The 17,257-nt window shown below is 33.9% G+C and overlaps 1 protein-coding gene across 1 annotated transcript in view; it reads left to right on the forward strand.

The window, feature by feature from the left end:
* The window catches only part of LOC139696298 (coiled-coil domain-containing protein AGAP005037), a 206,109-nt gene that overhangs the window by 179,636 nt on the left and 9,216 nt on the right, over window positions 1-17,257 (forward strand). The window contains exons 15-22 of the mRNA XM_071595003.1: window positions 247-309; window positions 2,038-2,124; window positions 3,211-3,364; window positions 4,607-4,735; window positions 6,045-6,152; window positions 9,734-9,832; window positions 11,542-11,625; window positions 13,330-13,504. Coding sequence (XP_071451104.1) covers window positions 247-309; window positions 2,038-2,124; window positions 3,211-3,364; window positions 4,607-4,735; window positions 6,045-6,152; window positions 9,734-9,832; window positions 11,542-11,625; window positions 13,330-13,504 — 899 coding nt within the window. The remainder of the gene's footprint in view (window positions 1-246; window positions 310-2,037; window positions 2,125-3,210; window positions 3,365-4,606; window positions 4,736-6,044; window positions 6,153-9,733; window positions 9,833-11,541; window positions 11,626-13,329; window positions 13,505-17,257) is intronic.

Consider the following 17,257-nt stretch of genomic DNA (forward strand, 5'->3'; position numbering starts at 1 on the left):
AACTGAAGTGGAAATATAATTTGAGGAAATATTCACGCGTAGTTGCCAGTGATAGCTGTGGCATGCTTATTAAACGATAGCATGCTTGCCTCAGTTACATTTTTTGCCCCGAATAGTAATGCTATTGCTCTTTTGCTTAGACTCATGAATTTGTGCTCATTTTTTTCAAACTGAAAAGAGATTTTCCTTGTGACATGTATTTTTTTAATATAACTAACCAGTCTTCTTCTTCTACGGCATGCACAGCGGATACTAAACCTCCTAAACCAGCAATAAAATCTTCCACTCTGCCAAGAACATCTTCGCAAGGTACTCATATGTGTTTTAGTCTTATGCCTATTGTCTATTGCAAAATCTCCTAATTAGTCTCGTTCTTCTTAAGTGGATTGTATGGTTTAGCTATTAAAATTAAGAGAGGAATCATTTGTACTATCATCTCTTTAAGTAATTAAGTGTATTCAAGGTATAGTTACATTAGTTGCAAAGTGTTGTGTCAATCAGACCTTCTTTACTAATGCATATCAGTCATAATTGCAAAATACTGAAAACAGAGTAGTTGGAACAGAATCACTACTTCACTAGGAAAATTATGATGAACTTTTAATTGTAGGCAGTAGTTGGAAGTACAGATTTTGGAATAAATACATAGGAATAACTTTAGCATGCAGAATTGAGACAAATGTTGACTGTGATTATTTACCAAATGTTGTTATTTTGATATTTTAATTCTCAAAAAACTTTATTTTTTTTAGATTCAAAAAAGGTGACAATAATTTACGAGTTATTTTCTTTTTAAATCATGATTGTAAATTTAACCTTTTTTTATTGAAGTTCCATTTGTAAATAATATTCATGAATGGAATCATCATAGACAGCCATGAAACAAGGTAAATCACTCTTGAGGCCAGTTAAAAGCTTTAATTCCCATGTAACTGTATTTCAGACTTACATTGCTAAAATAAACATTGAATCTCATTCAGGCCAATTTCATGCCAATTCTGTTACCTTATTGGGTGACTCCATAAAGCTAACCAGTAGTGTAGGTACAATTTTGGATCATTTGTTGAATATGGATTTTGTGCTGAAATTTGTTGGATTTTTCATGTTTGAATTTGAGGCTAGACTTGACCTTAGCTATCAGAACCACCGTAAAAATCATACTACTATATTCTTCTGTTGTGGGTTCCATTCATTTTCTTTTTCTGTATGAAATATGATGAGGGAAACCAATTTACCTGTAGTACATCATTTTAGTTCTTAGATGCTCCATACCATCATGCAAAAGTTTTAATTGTAGTGATCTCAAAAGCCCTGATTAAAATGCTTGCTTTAATGCATGGCTCATTCCTGCTAACATCACTCCCAAGTTATTTCAATAAATGAACCAACCTATGCATCAAATGTAACCATACCAAGTGATCTAGAAAATATATGGTAGGAAGTGAAATTATACTCCATATCATTTTGATGACAGTTAGTATGTACCTAAAGTAGAATAAAATGCTGTGGCTTCATTTTCATCCCATGATAGAATAAACATTGCAGTAATAATTTGTTGTGCCTTTTAGAATACATTTATATCCTTCTGATATGATGATTTGTTTTATTATTAATCATATTGATGCATCGTCAAGTAATAGTGATGTCTTGTTAATTTTTTGTAAAGTCGGCATGTGCCAACTTCAAAAGTGTGTATCATAAATGTATTTTATTTCCTAAAATGTTGTTCAGTTTTTATTTTGTCATTCAGCTGTCCTTTTAAAAACTCATTTACAGTGGCAATGGTCCTGTAGCAAAAGCTAATGATTTCATACAGTTTTATTATCATTATGGGATGGAAAAGCAGTTCATACCTACAATGAATTGATTTAAAATCCTTCTCAAAATTACTATCATTAATGTAGTTGTTATATTACATCATCACAATGTAGCATGCCTATATTTTTTCCTCTCATTAGTATAAGAGCAAAGGTATGCTAATATATTTTTTTCTATTGGACATTCCTTGCCGCATTTGAATAAGTAAATTATTTGCAGAAAGAGATCACCGCCATAAGCCAGCACCACCACCAAAGCCAGTATCATTATCTCCTGGACAATATGAAGGTCGACATATCTACAGAGGTAAGTTAATTTTCACCTATCTTTGCATTTTTCATTCCTTTTTTTATTTCTGTAATTCAATTTTGCAATAACCCTTCCATATTTAGTTTAGAATTACAATTTTCAGGAAACTGCCTAAAGCCTGCTCAAGTAAACTTATAATTGGGTAAATAGTGAGTGTTTTTTTGTAATAATTTTGTAAGCTATGTATGAATATGTACTTTGTAATTTCATGTGTCATTAAAGCTTGCGTCATCTTTATTAATTATTAAAGTCATACTTGAATTAATTATTAATTGAAAAATTTACCCATTTTTGCCATCAAATGTTCATTATTTCATCTTTCATGATTTGTAATAATTCCAAGTTGTACCATACCAGTAACATACTTAAGTAACTAATGATACATATATATAATTTTAAGGGAAGTAAATTTATTATAATTTTCAGTCACTGAAAACACCATGACGTTATGCAGTCATTTGTTCCTAGGAATGCATTTTGTTATAGAGCTCTAAAGTACAGCATGAAGTTTTTACCATAGAATACTTATCAGCCCAGTTATTTAGCATTTCAGGAAAAAATGGCTTCACGCAATGTTTTGGATTTTTTTTTTTTTTTTAAGGCTTGATATAATTTTTTTCAGCTACCTGTCTCTTTCGTAGTTGCTGAAATCAAAAGGGTGTCCTGAAGTTATAATTTAAGCATGTAAAGACATCTTTATTTCAGGGAGCAGTAGGATTTCATCTCTTATTAGCTGTTCACACTGGGACCCATTAATATTTTTAAAACAATCACCCAAGCACAGCTGCACAGTTAACAATTTAACATTCTTTGTGCAATTAATTTTTAATGGATGTGTTAATACTTTTAGTATAGATTTCATAATATTACTGAGTGATTTGTATCTTTAATTTGTTCTGAATACTAGATTTTGGCACTTGCTGAATGCATCAGCTACATACCACCTGTATATAAGCAAACACATAATTAAAGTTGGTCTAACACACTTTTGTCCATCGCATGCCTTAAATAATGGAATATCATGTGAGTCTAGAGTAAGTATGAGAAAAGTTTAATTAAAAAATGTATATGTTTCCCTTTCAGACCTGCATCTCACCCCTGAAATGTATAATCAACTCAGAGTGCTACAGAGGAAAGCCAAAGACCTGCGGCAAGAAGTGCGGAACTTGAGGCGAATGTCCCAAGCCCAGGCTCACTCAGTCCGAGAAACCATAAGGGACACTTTCATTAAGATCAGGTGGCTATTTGAATGATGGGAATTAAAATTGAATACAGTTAAATAAGTTAGTGATATTGGAAATAGAGGGGACGTGGTAGTCAGGTTGGTTGAGCATTGGACTGATGACTAGAGGTCGTGGATTTCATTCTGCTTCAGCTTCACCTGAGTTGTGTAATTATTTGGGTACCAGATGTTCCTTGAGAAAACAGGCGGCGCTGGGAAAGTATCTGGTCCCCATAGCTTGATATGTGAATTTCTCACATTGTTGGGCCTAGTGTTAGGTGAACTCTATCGGCACCTACCAAATGGATCTTCAGGTTGATGACTGTGTTTATGGTTTTTTCATTGAAAATAGATACTTTTATTTTTCTCTTACTTTCATATAATAGCATGAATAATTAATTATTTGGAATTTTTTACTACATTCATCTGAGACAAAAGCAGATTAGAGGAGAAATGTATTAAATTACTCATTCATTGGATTTGCATTGTTCTAAGGTTAATTTAGCCTCAAGCTTGAAATGGTGATGTAATTAGTTTTTTTGCTCATGAAAAGTTACATACTGGAGTTTTATTTATGTTTTATGTATGTTTTATTTCAACTTTGTTTATGGTTAGGGCAATATGATAACTGCTAATTTGCATCATAATGTGTATGTAAGACTAAGGATGAGGAGGGATAGGATCGCTGTCATCATCAATTCATATTTTTCCTTTAGTATTAAAATTGTGCCAATGATAGATAAAACATTTTGGTACTTTTGCAAAAGTTTTTATTTGTAAGTATGAAATCATGTACGTTCAGATTTTAAAATCTTGGTATCTCAGTTATTTGCCACATTCTAGTCATTGGCAATTAAAAATTTTCCATTAATCCCATTCTGGCGCTCCCAATAAGAGGATGGTGCAAATAACAGGGCCAATAAAATCATGTGACCCCAGTTGGATACCTCACCATTAAGTTTACAGATTTGGTGAATATCCAAAAATAGAGTTGAAGTGTGCGCTACCTAGGATGTTGCATTAAAGTATTAGTAGGTACCTAACCATAGAAAGATTCACTCTAATATTTTTCTTAGATATTACAAGGCTGAGACCTTTGCTGTTATTTTCATATTAGATAAATTTGTATTTTTTAATCAATTCTTTTATTATTATTTTAAATTAATAAACCCAAAGTTTGATTTTTTGTGAAATGCATTGTATTGTTTATCATTAAGTTTTGTGTATTTCATTTCTGTTTCTCCGCTTGAACCCTAGGGCTATGCTTCTCACGGGTGGTGAATCCTGGCTTCACCAACAACAAATTGCTGATTCTGACCGAGTAAGAGTTAACCGAGAAGAAGAGCTTTACAAGCAAGAAATGCTTCGCCTAGAAAAAGACTTAACGTAAGTTGCTTCATTACACTATCCAGTTTATTAGTGAGTGAATGTGTTCTAATTCCCCATCAAAAATTGAATGAGCTTGAGTTAAAAGTCTTTCGCCACTCCTTTCCTCTTCCTGTTTCTCCCGCCCCCCCCAATCTCTGGCCTTCCTCACCCTCTCAAGTTTATTATTGCATGGTACCACCAGTTGCTGTATCATTATTATCCTGGGTAAAAAGTGGCTAGCTGGGATCACAAATTATCAGCCATTCTCCCAAGAAGACATGGCAAATTCTTGATAAGCTCCTATCTATTATAGTTAGCCCAACACAGAGTATGTAATTTGTGGCAAGTTGCATTGCTATGCCAACTGAGCATTATTCAGTTATTTAGGCTGCATGTCAATTGTTGAAATTGCTTATCATATGCCGTAAACTTACATTAGTTGCTTAATTACATTCATTTGGGCACATCTGGTCATTACTTTGTTCATCTTACTTGAAATTTTACCTGATAGTCTCTCAATATCACATTACTTACCCCTGCTTTGATATGGAACTAAAGAAGCTAAAGAAGCCTTGCATGGATTACCAGAATAGTATTTCACATATTGGTATTTATACTCTCAGTATCATGTTCCAAGCAATTCATAAATAGTTTAACCAATTGTTAATGACAGCTAACCACTTGAACTTTGATAATAAACATTTAAATTATCCATTTGACGAAACTGCATTAGCAAAATCACTTAGGGAATCAGAATGGTCAGTGGCTAGCGTACTGGTGTAACGTACCAGAGGGCCCGGGTCCGAATCCAGGTGGCAGCAGATAATTTTCAGTGGTGTTCCGATCCCTACTTGAGGTGCTCTGTGGAGGGCACTTTGAGTGAGTGTACCATCCTTCGAATGGGATGTTAAGCTGCAGACCCCTTGGCGCCTTCGCTAAGAGTAGACTAATGTCGACGCCGGGTTTCTCTCCACCCTTCCTCTTTTCCCATCCTTCCTAATGGTGCTAATAATCTCAGCTGTCGGTCACCTCCCCTAAAACTACTACTATCAAAATCACTTCCAGTAATGCTTGTTAGCATGCACATAATAAAAGCTTTTAGTGGTACCATCGAAATTCTCAGTTCATACTACTGAATTTTTGCCTCATTAATGTAATTTAATTGGATGAAAAAGAAAAATTTCCCATGGTTCCCTGCATTCTTTAGATATAATGAAAATTGTTACCTTTTGATGTGTATAAAATGCAGTTAGTGTAATTATAAATTCACAAATTTATTTATTTTTTAACTTTATGATTCTAATTATGTATTTTTTCAATTTTATAGTGAACTTGAAAGTACAGTTGAAGAACTTAGAGGAAATGTAATTAACAGGAAGACTCGTGTGAATATGTCTGATGTGGAAAATATGGCACTCATTTTAAGCAAATCTAGGTAAGAGACTTTAGAATATTTTGTCTATTTAACCCTTTTATCAGATTGTGTCTGCAAATTTTCAGGTAAAGGCTAAGAGTGGAAGTATGTTTGTTCATATCTACTTAGTGTTTTCTCTGTGAAATCCTTGTTTTGAAAAATCAGTCCCTTCTTTCAAGGAAAGAGCCAAAATGATGAGTAGCCTCAGTATTAGTAATGATTAACTAGGGATGTGCATAGTAGGATTGATTTACAATGATTAATTGACCGCATAAAATAATTGAATGTTAGCATATCACTAATTGACTGAAGAAGACTACATTTTTCCCCTGAGGCTCAGTGATACATAGTTTTGACCTAGCCTCGGAGGCGAGGCAAAATCAAAGTTTTAAGCAATCAGTTTGTCAGTGATTGATGTCAGTTTCTATTTCATTATAGTTGAATTATGACAGCCATGGTTAATTTTAAAATGGGAGATTGAGCTACAAATTAGGTCTGTTAAGAATTTACCTTAAGTCACTTATCCACTGAGTTAAATACTTTTTCCACATGTCATGAAGTTGTAACAGGTATTCTAATATATGATAGCTATTTGAAGTTTGTATATTACAGTGAGTATAAAAGAGCTATAAGGTATTACTCATCTTTATTCAATTTTGAACATTCATATTGTATTAATTATGGAACACACCTATGTTTCTTTTCTGCACAACAATATTCACGAGTATGCAAGTTTTCTAGTTTTGAGATTCAGCATTTGAGTGAACTTGTGCATTGGAAGCCTTCAGTTTGATTGATGAATCTTTGAAGACTTGATTTTATAAATTAATATTTTAATTGAATCTCTTCAAAATTGATAATAATAAAACTATGGGACTCAGGTCCCAAAGGGTGGGTGTTGGGTCTGACAATGAGGGAAGCAAGGTCTCATCACTGTCATCATCACACAAAATCCATGCTCAGTCGAATCAACAACAACGTAAAACAAGGCCACGACATTAGAATAGCAGCCTGAAATGCAATGGTGATGCTCTGAGGTGAGGGAAGTTGGTAAACATCAAACAGTAGATATATGGAGAGATTTTAGGAGTACATATTATGGATGTGCAAGTCGACATAGAAAGATAGTTGGGATCAATCGAGCAATAGCTACTGAGTAATATTTCATGGAGAGGAAGAGAGCCACCATGAAGTATTGCTAACATTAAACAGAAAGGGGAAAGAAAAATAATAGTCATAGGGTAGGTAAATGATAGAGTATCATTATTAAAGATTAAATCAGATCCAACAAAATATGCTCTCATTGAGGTGTACATGCTGAAAAGTAATCACAGGGAGCAAGAAGTACATACTGTACAAGTATATGAATAACTTCAGGAAGTGATTGTGGGTGTTCCTTAGAGCATACAAATTAATGGTGACTGTGATTTATTTTAAAGAACAGAAGAATGAATTAATACTATCTATTCTTGAAGGTAATGAGATGTATCAAACATATTATTGGTTTTTAAAAGCACAAAGTTGGCTATTTGAGTCATTGAAAGAGATACTCAAATGTCATTATGTCCCACATGATATTTAATACTTAACTTGCACTCTGCTAATTAAAACTATTCCATCTCTGCACGAGAGATCAGGCACATTGTGGGGCACAAGAGCTCAGATGCCCACCTCACATACCTGAGAGCCGAATTACTACTGTTATGTTTATGTAGTGATGAGTTAGGTGGCTTGCACTTAATTGGGTACTTATTACCCTGGTTTGGTGCTCAAACTTCATCTTAGTTCACAATGCAGTAATTTCAGATTATGCCCCTGAGCTTCTGTGCGTTTGTGTGATGGAAGAATAAAATGTTACCCATTGATTTTCTAAAATTTAGCATATTACGATTGTCCTTCTGTACAATCTGAAGTGATAACTCATCCAAAAAATAGTAGTCAAGATGCAGTGCTGGACAAAAGGTAAAACCGAGCCGGTTGACATATCCAAGGCCACCATAAGTTACCAGTTGTTTGTTGAACATTTCCTCACTCTGTCATTTGTCTTTTCCCTCTTAGTATGCCAGTAGTTCTAAACATTTGGAGGTGTGGGTCACATAATTACTTTCAATATTATTGTGATTACACACCAGGTAATGACTTAAGTGAGTCTTATTTCCTTCTAAAGAGTACTTTAATGCATCCGCCAAGTAAATATAATTATTTATGTGGCATTAATCCAAAAACAGCTTTTTTTTGGCCTTTACATTGGACTTTTAACAATGATATATACAGCAATAGACACGAATACAAACAACCAAACCCTAGGTGAAGTATTACTCATAGGAAGGGCCAGTTTCAATTTCTGGGCACACCTCTCGGGCTCCCTCTGCTCCACCCTAGCTGTTTAATTTTTTGGTAGCCAGATCTTCCTGGAAAACCATAGCTGGCACAGGGAAAGGAATTGACTCCCCTACCCTGTTGTTTGAATTTCACATACTGTTGGGTTTATAATTGGATGAATACTACCATGACCTACCAAACTGACCTTCAGGTTGATTACTGTGATTATGGTTTATGCATATGATCTACTAACGATAAAATGTCCATGCCATTGCACAGCAGTCTTTCAGAGCCCAGACAGAGAGTCCCATTGAGCCTTAGAAGACCCTTAGGATTTAAATGGATACCAATTTTCTAAGCTTTTATTAATGTAGGAATACTGAGTGATCCAACTTGATGTCCATGAGTCCATGAGTGAGAATGTTTTACCTAGTAGTATTTCTTCCACTCAAAGGAAATCGCAACTCTTGGGAGCATGTTAGGTATCATATCTTTTAACCAATCTGGGTCATGCCTGTGAAATCAGGTGTGATTCTAGGTGCCTTTTTTAAGATCATTTAGATTAACACAGACTTTTGTCCATAAAATCAGTGTGCATAATGACAGATTTAACAATACGGATAATTCATTATTATTTTTACCTGAACACTGCTGGTAGATGCTCAGTGTTCCCCTGGGGTTCCGAGAAGACACTTCACAGCTTTCCATCATATTATCTTGGGGATGAATCACTAATATTTATTTATTTATTTAACAAAGCATCCAAAAACGGAACAAAGGCTTTTAAATTGGCTGACAGGCAATGCATATAATATACATAAAGAAAAAGAAAGGGTAAGAGCAATAAACAATAATGAAAAATTAACAAAATAAATTTCAAGGACAGCTATTGGATTGCAGGAGAGCACATATGCAAGCAGAGAGGTCTAAGTAAACATGTAGCATTTAAGGGAGGAGGTGAAAGCGGTGAGTGAGGAGGAAAGGTCCAGAGAAGGATACTGAATGGTTAGGGAATTAAATGTAGCGATGGAATAGGAAATGTTGAGAGATGGAAATTTGGCATCTGCATCAGACTCAAGTTGTGTGTTGGTCGAGGGGGAACACGAATTGAGAATAGAGGAAGAAGGTCATTGGTACGGAGAGTTCTGTTGAAGATGCTATGTAAGAATTACATATCATAAAGCAATCGATGGTGGTAGAGATGGGAAATACCAATAATATTAGGTAAATATGTGTCACCCAAATAACTGTCATAAAATGCTTTAATTTCTCTCTTGCAGTAAAACAGTTGCTGACCTTAAAGTGAGATTCCCAAATCTTCAAGATGGAATGAAGAGCATCTTATCCTCAGAAATGGAGAAAGTAGTGCGAGAAGAAAAGTGAGTAATGATTTTTACTTTATTTTTACTAATTACTTGTCTTTAGAGCTTAATGGCTCCATTCCTTTTATGGCTACAACACATAATTTGATATTTCTGCTAAATATGACATTGCTTTTGGACTGTTAAATTTAATGACTTTAAAAATGATTTTTTTCTGTTCAAACAATTTTTAGTGATAAGAGCTTGTATATTAAATGAAAAATCTCCTTCCTTATATTTTTCTCCAAGATAACAAATTTTATGATATTTTTATTTTACTTGTTCAAAAAATTGGGAAAACAAAGAGTATCCAGGGGAAATGTCAACCCTTCATTATGAGCAAATTAATTTAAAGCAAGAAAATCATAACTGCTTGACTAAGAAAATTCCAAAGAAGGGACATTTTTGTAGTTAATGCTGCAGTTTTTAAATACTAATTATTTTTTTTGAGAGCTGCCATTCCCTTTGGTAGCCTTTTTTATTCAGATAGTTTACAAAGTCTCTTTGCAATGATTTATTATGTGGAATTTTTCCTGAAGCTTATTCATTTCATTTTTCAAAATTTAGTGAAAAGTACAGTAAAGTACTTCCTGTAACACAGGGAGTGAGGAGATGGAAAAATAATGACAGCTCGAGAACTTGGGATTTGGCATTTGAATTGCCTGATTGAATAATATACTTGATGATAGATAAATTGTGTTTTAAGTAAAGGTAATAAAAATTCCAAATGTGGGTGTGATCAACCTGTTTGCAACTCCTGACCATTAATGGCTGAAATTACATTCATCAAAGTTAAAAATCTAAAATTGTCTACTTACAATACCATTTTGAATTTGATTTCAATGTTTACCTAGTCTTATTCAACACAAAGGCCCTGAAATAAAATTTTGATCCTCCCTAAAAGCTTAAAAATTATGATAAATTTCCAAGTTGAGAAGAAATTTTCTGGAAGAACAACTTTGAAAATATGGTCTAGTTTGGCAATTCTACGTGGCCATAAAAATAAATCACTTTCAATTTAACCCAACATTTTAAATAATCAAAATGTACTGAAACAGGGGTGCTGCATGACTTTAGGCCACCTAGTTGCACTATGGGTAAAACATAGTTAAAGTTATTTCAAAAAATTGAAACCGCTCTCTCACTGTTTAGCAAATTTATCTTGTTTTAATATTTGGGTTTGGGTCAATAATATTTAATACATACACTGTTAAATTTATGCAGTCTATAAATCCTTCAATAGTACCTTCCTTATTTTCCTATGGTCATAAAAGAATATGGTTGCCTTTCTGAATGATGTATTTTATTGCATTATTATCCTAAGAAATATATTTCAAGTTTTTTCTCTTGACAAGGTTTTTGATTTTTTTTTTAATTTCAGTATTTGGAATTAAAATACCATAAAAGTAAAATTCAGTGACTGAATTGTCTAAAATTGGGGACTGTGAGTTTGTATAGCACATAGGTTAATCCTTGATTTATATGCCCTCATTGTTGCAGTTTTGTTACACTTTAATTGCCAACAAGATTCCTGTCTTTAAGCTCTAGCATTTTATTATTATGATCAGAAAATATTGATACCATATCATCCTTTATTTTAAATTTTATTTATTTAGCAAAAGCATTGATAATAAATGCCTCTTTTGGCATTGAGTGAAATAATAGTATGGATAAAAATTTTTTTTGTATCTTGGTCCACATCATTAAAAGTTTTATTTCATTTTCAGATTTTTAAAAGAAGAACCAGAGCGATTAGAGAGTGCACTTCGAAGATGCAAGAAGCTCACCGGAACACTCGTTACTCTGAAAAGGTAAACTATTACTCTGAAAAGGTAATGCTATGATAAATGCATTCGATTGTGGTGGATAGCTCACAAAATAGGTGATAGGTTTTTCTGGTCAATTATTTCAATGATGAATCTACAAAAATACCAAATGATTAATCAAAATAAAACCAATATTCAAACTTCATATTTGAAGCCATAATAATTCTAAATTTTTCAGACATTGTGAGAATATTTCTCCAATTGAAACCTGGATTAGTTGCCTTAGTTTGAGGGTTATTTTTCAATTTGTGATGTTCCAGTGATCAAATTCATCATTGACTTATTTCAATTGAAATCGTCCTGACATTATTTGATTCAATTATAGCCAAATATGGCAGTGCACATCAAATTGATAGATTTTTAGAGTTAACAAATTCAATTTGCGCTGAGAATAGGAAATCCAGCTCAAAATCTTAACCCTTATGTCAAAGTTGACTCAGTACTCAGTTCTAAATACTGTTCTAAGGTTATCCGAAAGGTATTAGCGGTAGAGATGAATTCATAAACATATTGCTAAGACCAGAGGGGGGCATTTAGATGAAGCCTGCATCAAAATTGATATTCTTAAAATCCTGCATATTACAAAAGGGTACTACTACAGTAAACCCTCTTTAAGTAAGATCATTTGGGGCTGGGATTTGTCCGGATTTGGCAAAATTCAGATTCTTTGGGACTTAGCATGCATTACTTGATGGAAAATTTCTCCCTCTTGTGCACCATTGATCACAGGTGACTTCTAATGACTCCATATGACAAGTTAGACACCCACAGTATGAGGAGATCCCATTTGTATATGAAATAAACTTATAAACAATTTTCTCCTAAAATTAATTCAGTAGGAAATCATAAGTATTTTAAAAGAACAATGGAAATAAGTGGGTAATTATCTCATTTATCAAATTTATTTAATTTTTCAAGATAACTAATTGATGAAGCTTTACTCAAATAAAAGAGAGATTAACTGCAACAAAATGGCAACAGTTTTCCTTTCTAATATTCACTTGTAATAACACAACACCAGTGTTCTCTACCATACTTAAGTTACCACATTTTACCATTCATTGTCCAAATATATTCTCTTGCATTATTCGTCATTGCTGCTAAAATATTTAAGGATATTACAGCTGATATTCTATGGTGCCACAACTTAATTAGATTAACAGGATTTGAATTCCATTAGATTTCGGTTGAGCCTCTATGGATGCATGATGTTATTTGAGTTACCGGTAATAATAAAAAAGCACTTTTTTGTATATTCTTTACTAATTCTCAGAACAGTGATTTACTACTATGAACAGTATTTCATTACTTAGGGAAAGGAGTGAAATTGGAAGCAGTCTGTTATGATTACTCATTTAAACTATGTATTTATTAAATACCTTTAAGGCAGAGAGGAGTCATCATTAATCTTTTTTAGAGCTCAGTGTTGTCAATATTATCCCTTAGCAGCACTCTTAAACTTGTGGTCACATTCATCATTTGTATACAGAAGTATAGACACCCTTTCATTACTGATTTTTCATCTCGGAACCTGAGATTCATTTTGTGAACCTTGTATATTTTCTCTCAAAGCTCTTCAGTACAGGCCCATTCGTGTGATTGTTGATTGATTTATTGAAATGTCATCTTCCTGCAAGATTAAAAAATTCTATAGTCTTCTGATTGAAAATCTTGAACTCCACCATTTAGGTTGGCCTCTGTCCAGGAGCAACGGCTACCACCTGGTAACAGCTCTATAGATGCCCGCCTATCACCAACCTTAAATGATAGCCCACCTGTTCCTGGAGTGGTAAATGAACGGGGTGGTTCAGTTTCATCTTCCCTGGGAAGTCCTGTTAGTGGTTCGCCAGGTCCCAACTCAAAGGTAAGACCAGATATATAGTTCTATTGAATTGATAGCAGCATTTCCCTGTAGAATTGGTCCACAATATCCATAACCAGTGGAATATCTTGCTTCAAAATCTTGTCACAGTTCATTCCAGTAGATTCTTGATCCACTTTTAAATTATGGATTTATTTGTTGTTTTGGGATAATTGATTATCATATCAAAAATCACTTATTTTCAAGTTAATTTCCAAATTCCAATATTCATCATGGTGGCCAGCACTGTTAAACGATGGAAAAGTCTCATAGGTTTCAAATAATGGTGATATATTTTAGTATCTGTCACAAGTTCGGCGCAGGGCATTGAATTTACTCAGTCTTAGTTCTCCATTCTAGGAAGAGCTTTTAAGGGACTCTTCATCAGCTTCAACAACTTCATTACTGGAAAGGTTTTTCCTGATGTTATAACTGCATTGTGTTATTGTAGTGATGTATAATTGTGACTAATTCTCAATTTGAAGATCAGCATGTTTTTCAAACGTAAACGTTGCATCAATTCTGAAAAGTTAGCGCATCTTCTGCTGAAATGCATTTTAAATGAATATTGGAATTTTTGCAATATTATAAGTAGAGTTTTTTGCAAACATAGTTTGTTGGCTATTTTTAGGTAGAAAATAAGGGGTTTCTTTCAGATTTGGTCATGAGCACTTGAAGAAACTTTGTGAAAATTATCTAGTTCAAGAGTAGTCTTGTGTGATCATGACTTTGCTGTTTGTTGAATCTCAGTAGGATTTGCTTTATGGTAAGCCTGAGCATTTTGCATTCCAAAATAAACTCTGTATAGTCTGTGTAATTTTCCACTCAAAAATTGGCAATTTCAAGATTGTAAAGGAATTCCGTGTATTATAATTTTAACTACAATATATATCTATTTACTGTTTATTGCTGAGTGACTCATTTTCTCAGAGTAAGTTATATATCTATACAATAATACTCTTTTTCACTATAAACCTGATAAAATTTGTAATATAATTATCTTACTTGTTTGTTAATTGAATTGCAAACAATGCAATATTTGGAATCTATTTGCGAGAGGCGACTTATTAGGGAACCTTGAATCTGATGAGGAGTAGCTTATTACTATACCCAGCCAACCTCACTGTCTCTCTCTCTGTCTAACTCTCTGTACTGTCCCCTCTCCCTATCCTTCCCACTATATATCAGCAGTGTATATGGGTACCTGTGTGTTTGAATCCCCTGAGAGTCAACACACACATGTATACATATGTATCCTCTTTGTTGATCTTCAAAAACACTACACAGCACTGCCCTTGCACTGATTTGATTTTTTTATTCTCTTTTTCATGTGGTTTATTGAAGGAGGAGAGAAAGGTAGTTTTAAACTTCAGCAATATAATATATATATCTATTTTTTTGCTCTTTTTTATGATAATTATCCCATTAACCTTAAAACCCTAAACCTCTCTTCCAAATTCACCATAATCACCAAGTTAGAGCCAGTTAGATGTACTCCTACTTATGTCTGAGGTTCTTTAAAACCAATTAAAGCCTCTGTTTTACTGATTAAAACCTTATATAAAAGTTTTGCACCATTAACTGTTTTTCTATCACAGTGTCAATGAAATATCTTGGGACCCTTTATATATATATATAACCCTTGTTTTTGACTGCATAATGTTTACTTTTCAACATTCCCTCTCTTGGTCACTGTATCTTTGCAAACTTTATGTGTCTGTGTATCTTTTCACCACCACTACACTTGATAGTTTGCAATGATTTCTCTATGTTTTTTATTCATTTCATCTGTCGGCTTTCTAAGTCTTCAATTATCCCTGCACACGCACAAGCCTCATGAGCATTCCTTGCAAGATTGACCCCGTCCTGGCCCCTGTATATCAATATAGTCTCCTTATTAGCCCCCCTTGTGTTTTCTCCCTCTTCTCGTGAGATTTCTGTCATCCTTTTATAGTATTAAATGACAGAGTATGCACCACTTAAATGCCTGCCACTGGATAGTCTCGACCAGTGCTAAGATCAGTGTCTTAATCAATCTTTTAAATGTGTAATGTCATGGCTGTGATGATGTGATCTCCTACTTTTCTGAAATATCAAGTGAGTATTTTCAGAGGGCACTGGTTTTGTTTTATAAAAGCAAATATTTGTGATGAAGTCTTTAATTTTGCTTGCACCTATCTTGCCCCACATGTAGCCAATAATTCTTCTAATTCACTCTCACGCTTATTTGAGAATATCTTGCAGCTGTCTGTTTTCAAGATCTGTCAATTTCCTTCTCGATACTATATATATATACATATATAGTTAAACCAAGGGGTGGCTCCTTCTGTGCCATGGTTATGTTTTTACCCAAAGATCTGTGTTGTTGTTTGTTTATGTGGATGTTACGTATTTTCAAACTTGGGGCTGCTATTTTAAGTAAATCAGTGATTATAACTTCAATCAGAAATCTTTTTTATATTTGTCTGTTTTTCCTTGTTGTTGATGTTTCTCATTTAAAAAAATCTAGTAGCTAGGGTTTGAAACATTGTTAAAAAAAACTGTACCAATGAGTTTTTACACCTGTTGTAGAAAAGTATCTATCTCTTGCTTATCTGTCTATTGTCAAGATCTTTTTTAACTCTTCCAATTGACGTGTTTGTTTTCCCACATGAGCAAAAATTTGACATGAAACCTCCTCCCGCCCTTTTCTGTTATAGTGTAACAGACACAGCTGGAAGTGGAGCACTAACTTCAAGGAAGCCATAACCATTCACGAGTAAAAGTCATTTTAAAAGTTTTTCTGCTCGCTCTATATATATTTATATATCTATATACTTTTTTATATTTGAAATATTTTCTCTTGCTCAGCTTGAGATTTCATAAAATCCCAGTTTGGTCTTGGATATATATATATATTATATATGCTTCATATTCCCCCTTCATCCTTAAAGTAAGGTAGCATCTTCATAAGGAAATAAAAATTCTGTTCCTCATGTACAATAATGTGATCGTTGGCTTACTTAATAGCCTCTTAAAATAAGAACTTCACCCTTCCATTATTGGGATACTTTGGAACTGTAGAGATTTTCCAAATAAAAAAAAGCTGGAAAAACTAAAAAATTCCTTCGCTCTAATATATCTCTGTTTCATAGTGTGGGATCATTGGTCGAGCAATTTTACTTCCCATGCTCTTTTTTGGTTTTGCCATTGCTTCAGGGTTCAGCTGAACTCTTCGTGTTCAGAATGTTGAGAGGTTTTTCATTTTGATTTGAAACATTTCGTAGCCTTACTCTTAAGGATGGAAGATGGGAGTTTTTTCGTGTTTGGCGCATGAGTCAGAGTCACACTACGTTTTTTAATTTTTGCATTCTTTATTACTCAACTTCTTGTTTTTTTTTCCTTTTTGGTCTTCTTGAGTTGCACATGATGTGGAATTTTCGTGATGCTAGAAGGAAAGAGCAGTGTTCTTAGATGATTGCCATGAAAGCTGTTGTTGTCTTCTCAGTTCATAGTTGTGTGGGGGGAGAGGGAGGTTTTTCTGTCAGCGTGGAGGGAACAGGGAGTTGAACAAGGAGGCTGGTGGTGTGGGGAAAACCTGACTTTGTCAGGGACAATAATCTTAACCATAAATATCATCCACAAGAATTAAATTAACTTCTTAAAACGTTTTTCACTGCTGTGATAGGTATTGTCATTGAATTCCATAAATTATAATGGATGAGGCATTATTTAAATCAGTATATGTGCTCATCTGCTAAACTATTTTAACGTTGG

Source organism: Hetaerina americana, unplaced genomic scaffold (genome assembly GCF_022747635.1).
Source record: "Hetaerina americana unplaced genomic scaffold, ioHetAmer1.1.p SCAF_7, whole genome shotgun sequence".
Lineage (NCBI taxonomy): Eukaryota > Metazoa > Arthropoda > Insecta > Odonata > Calopterygidae > Hetaerina > Hetaerina americana.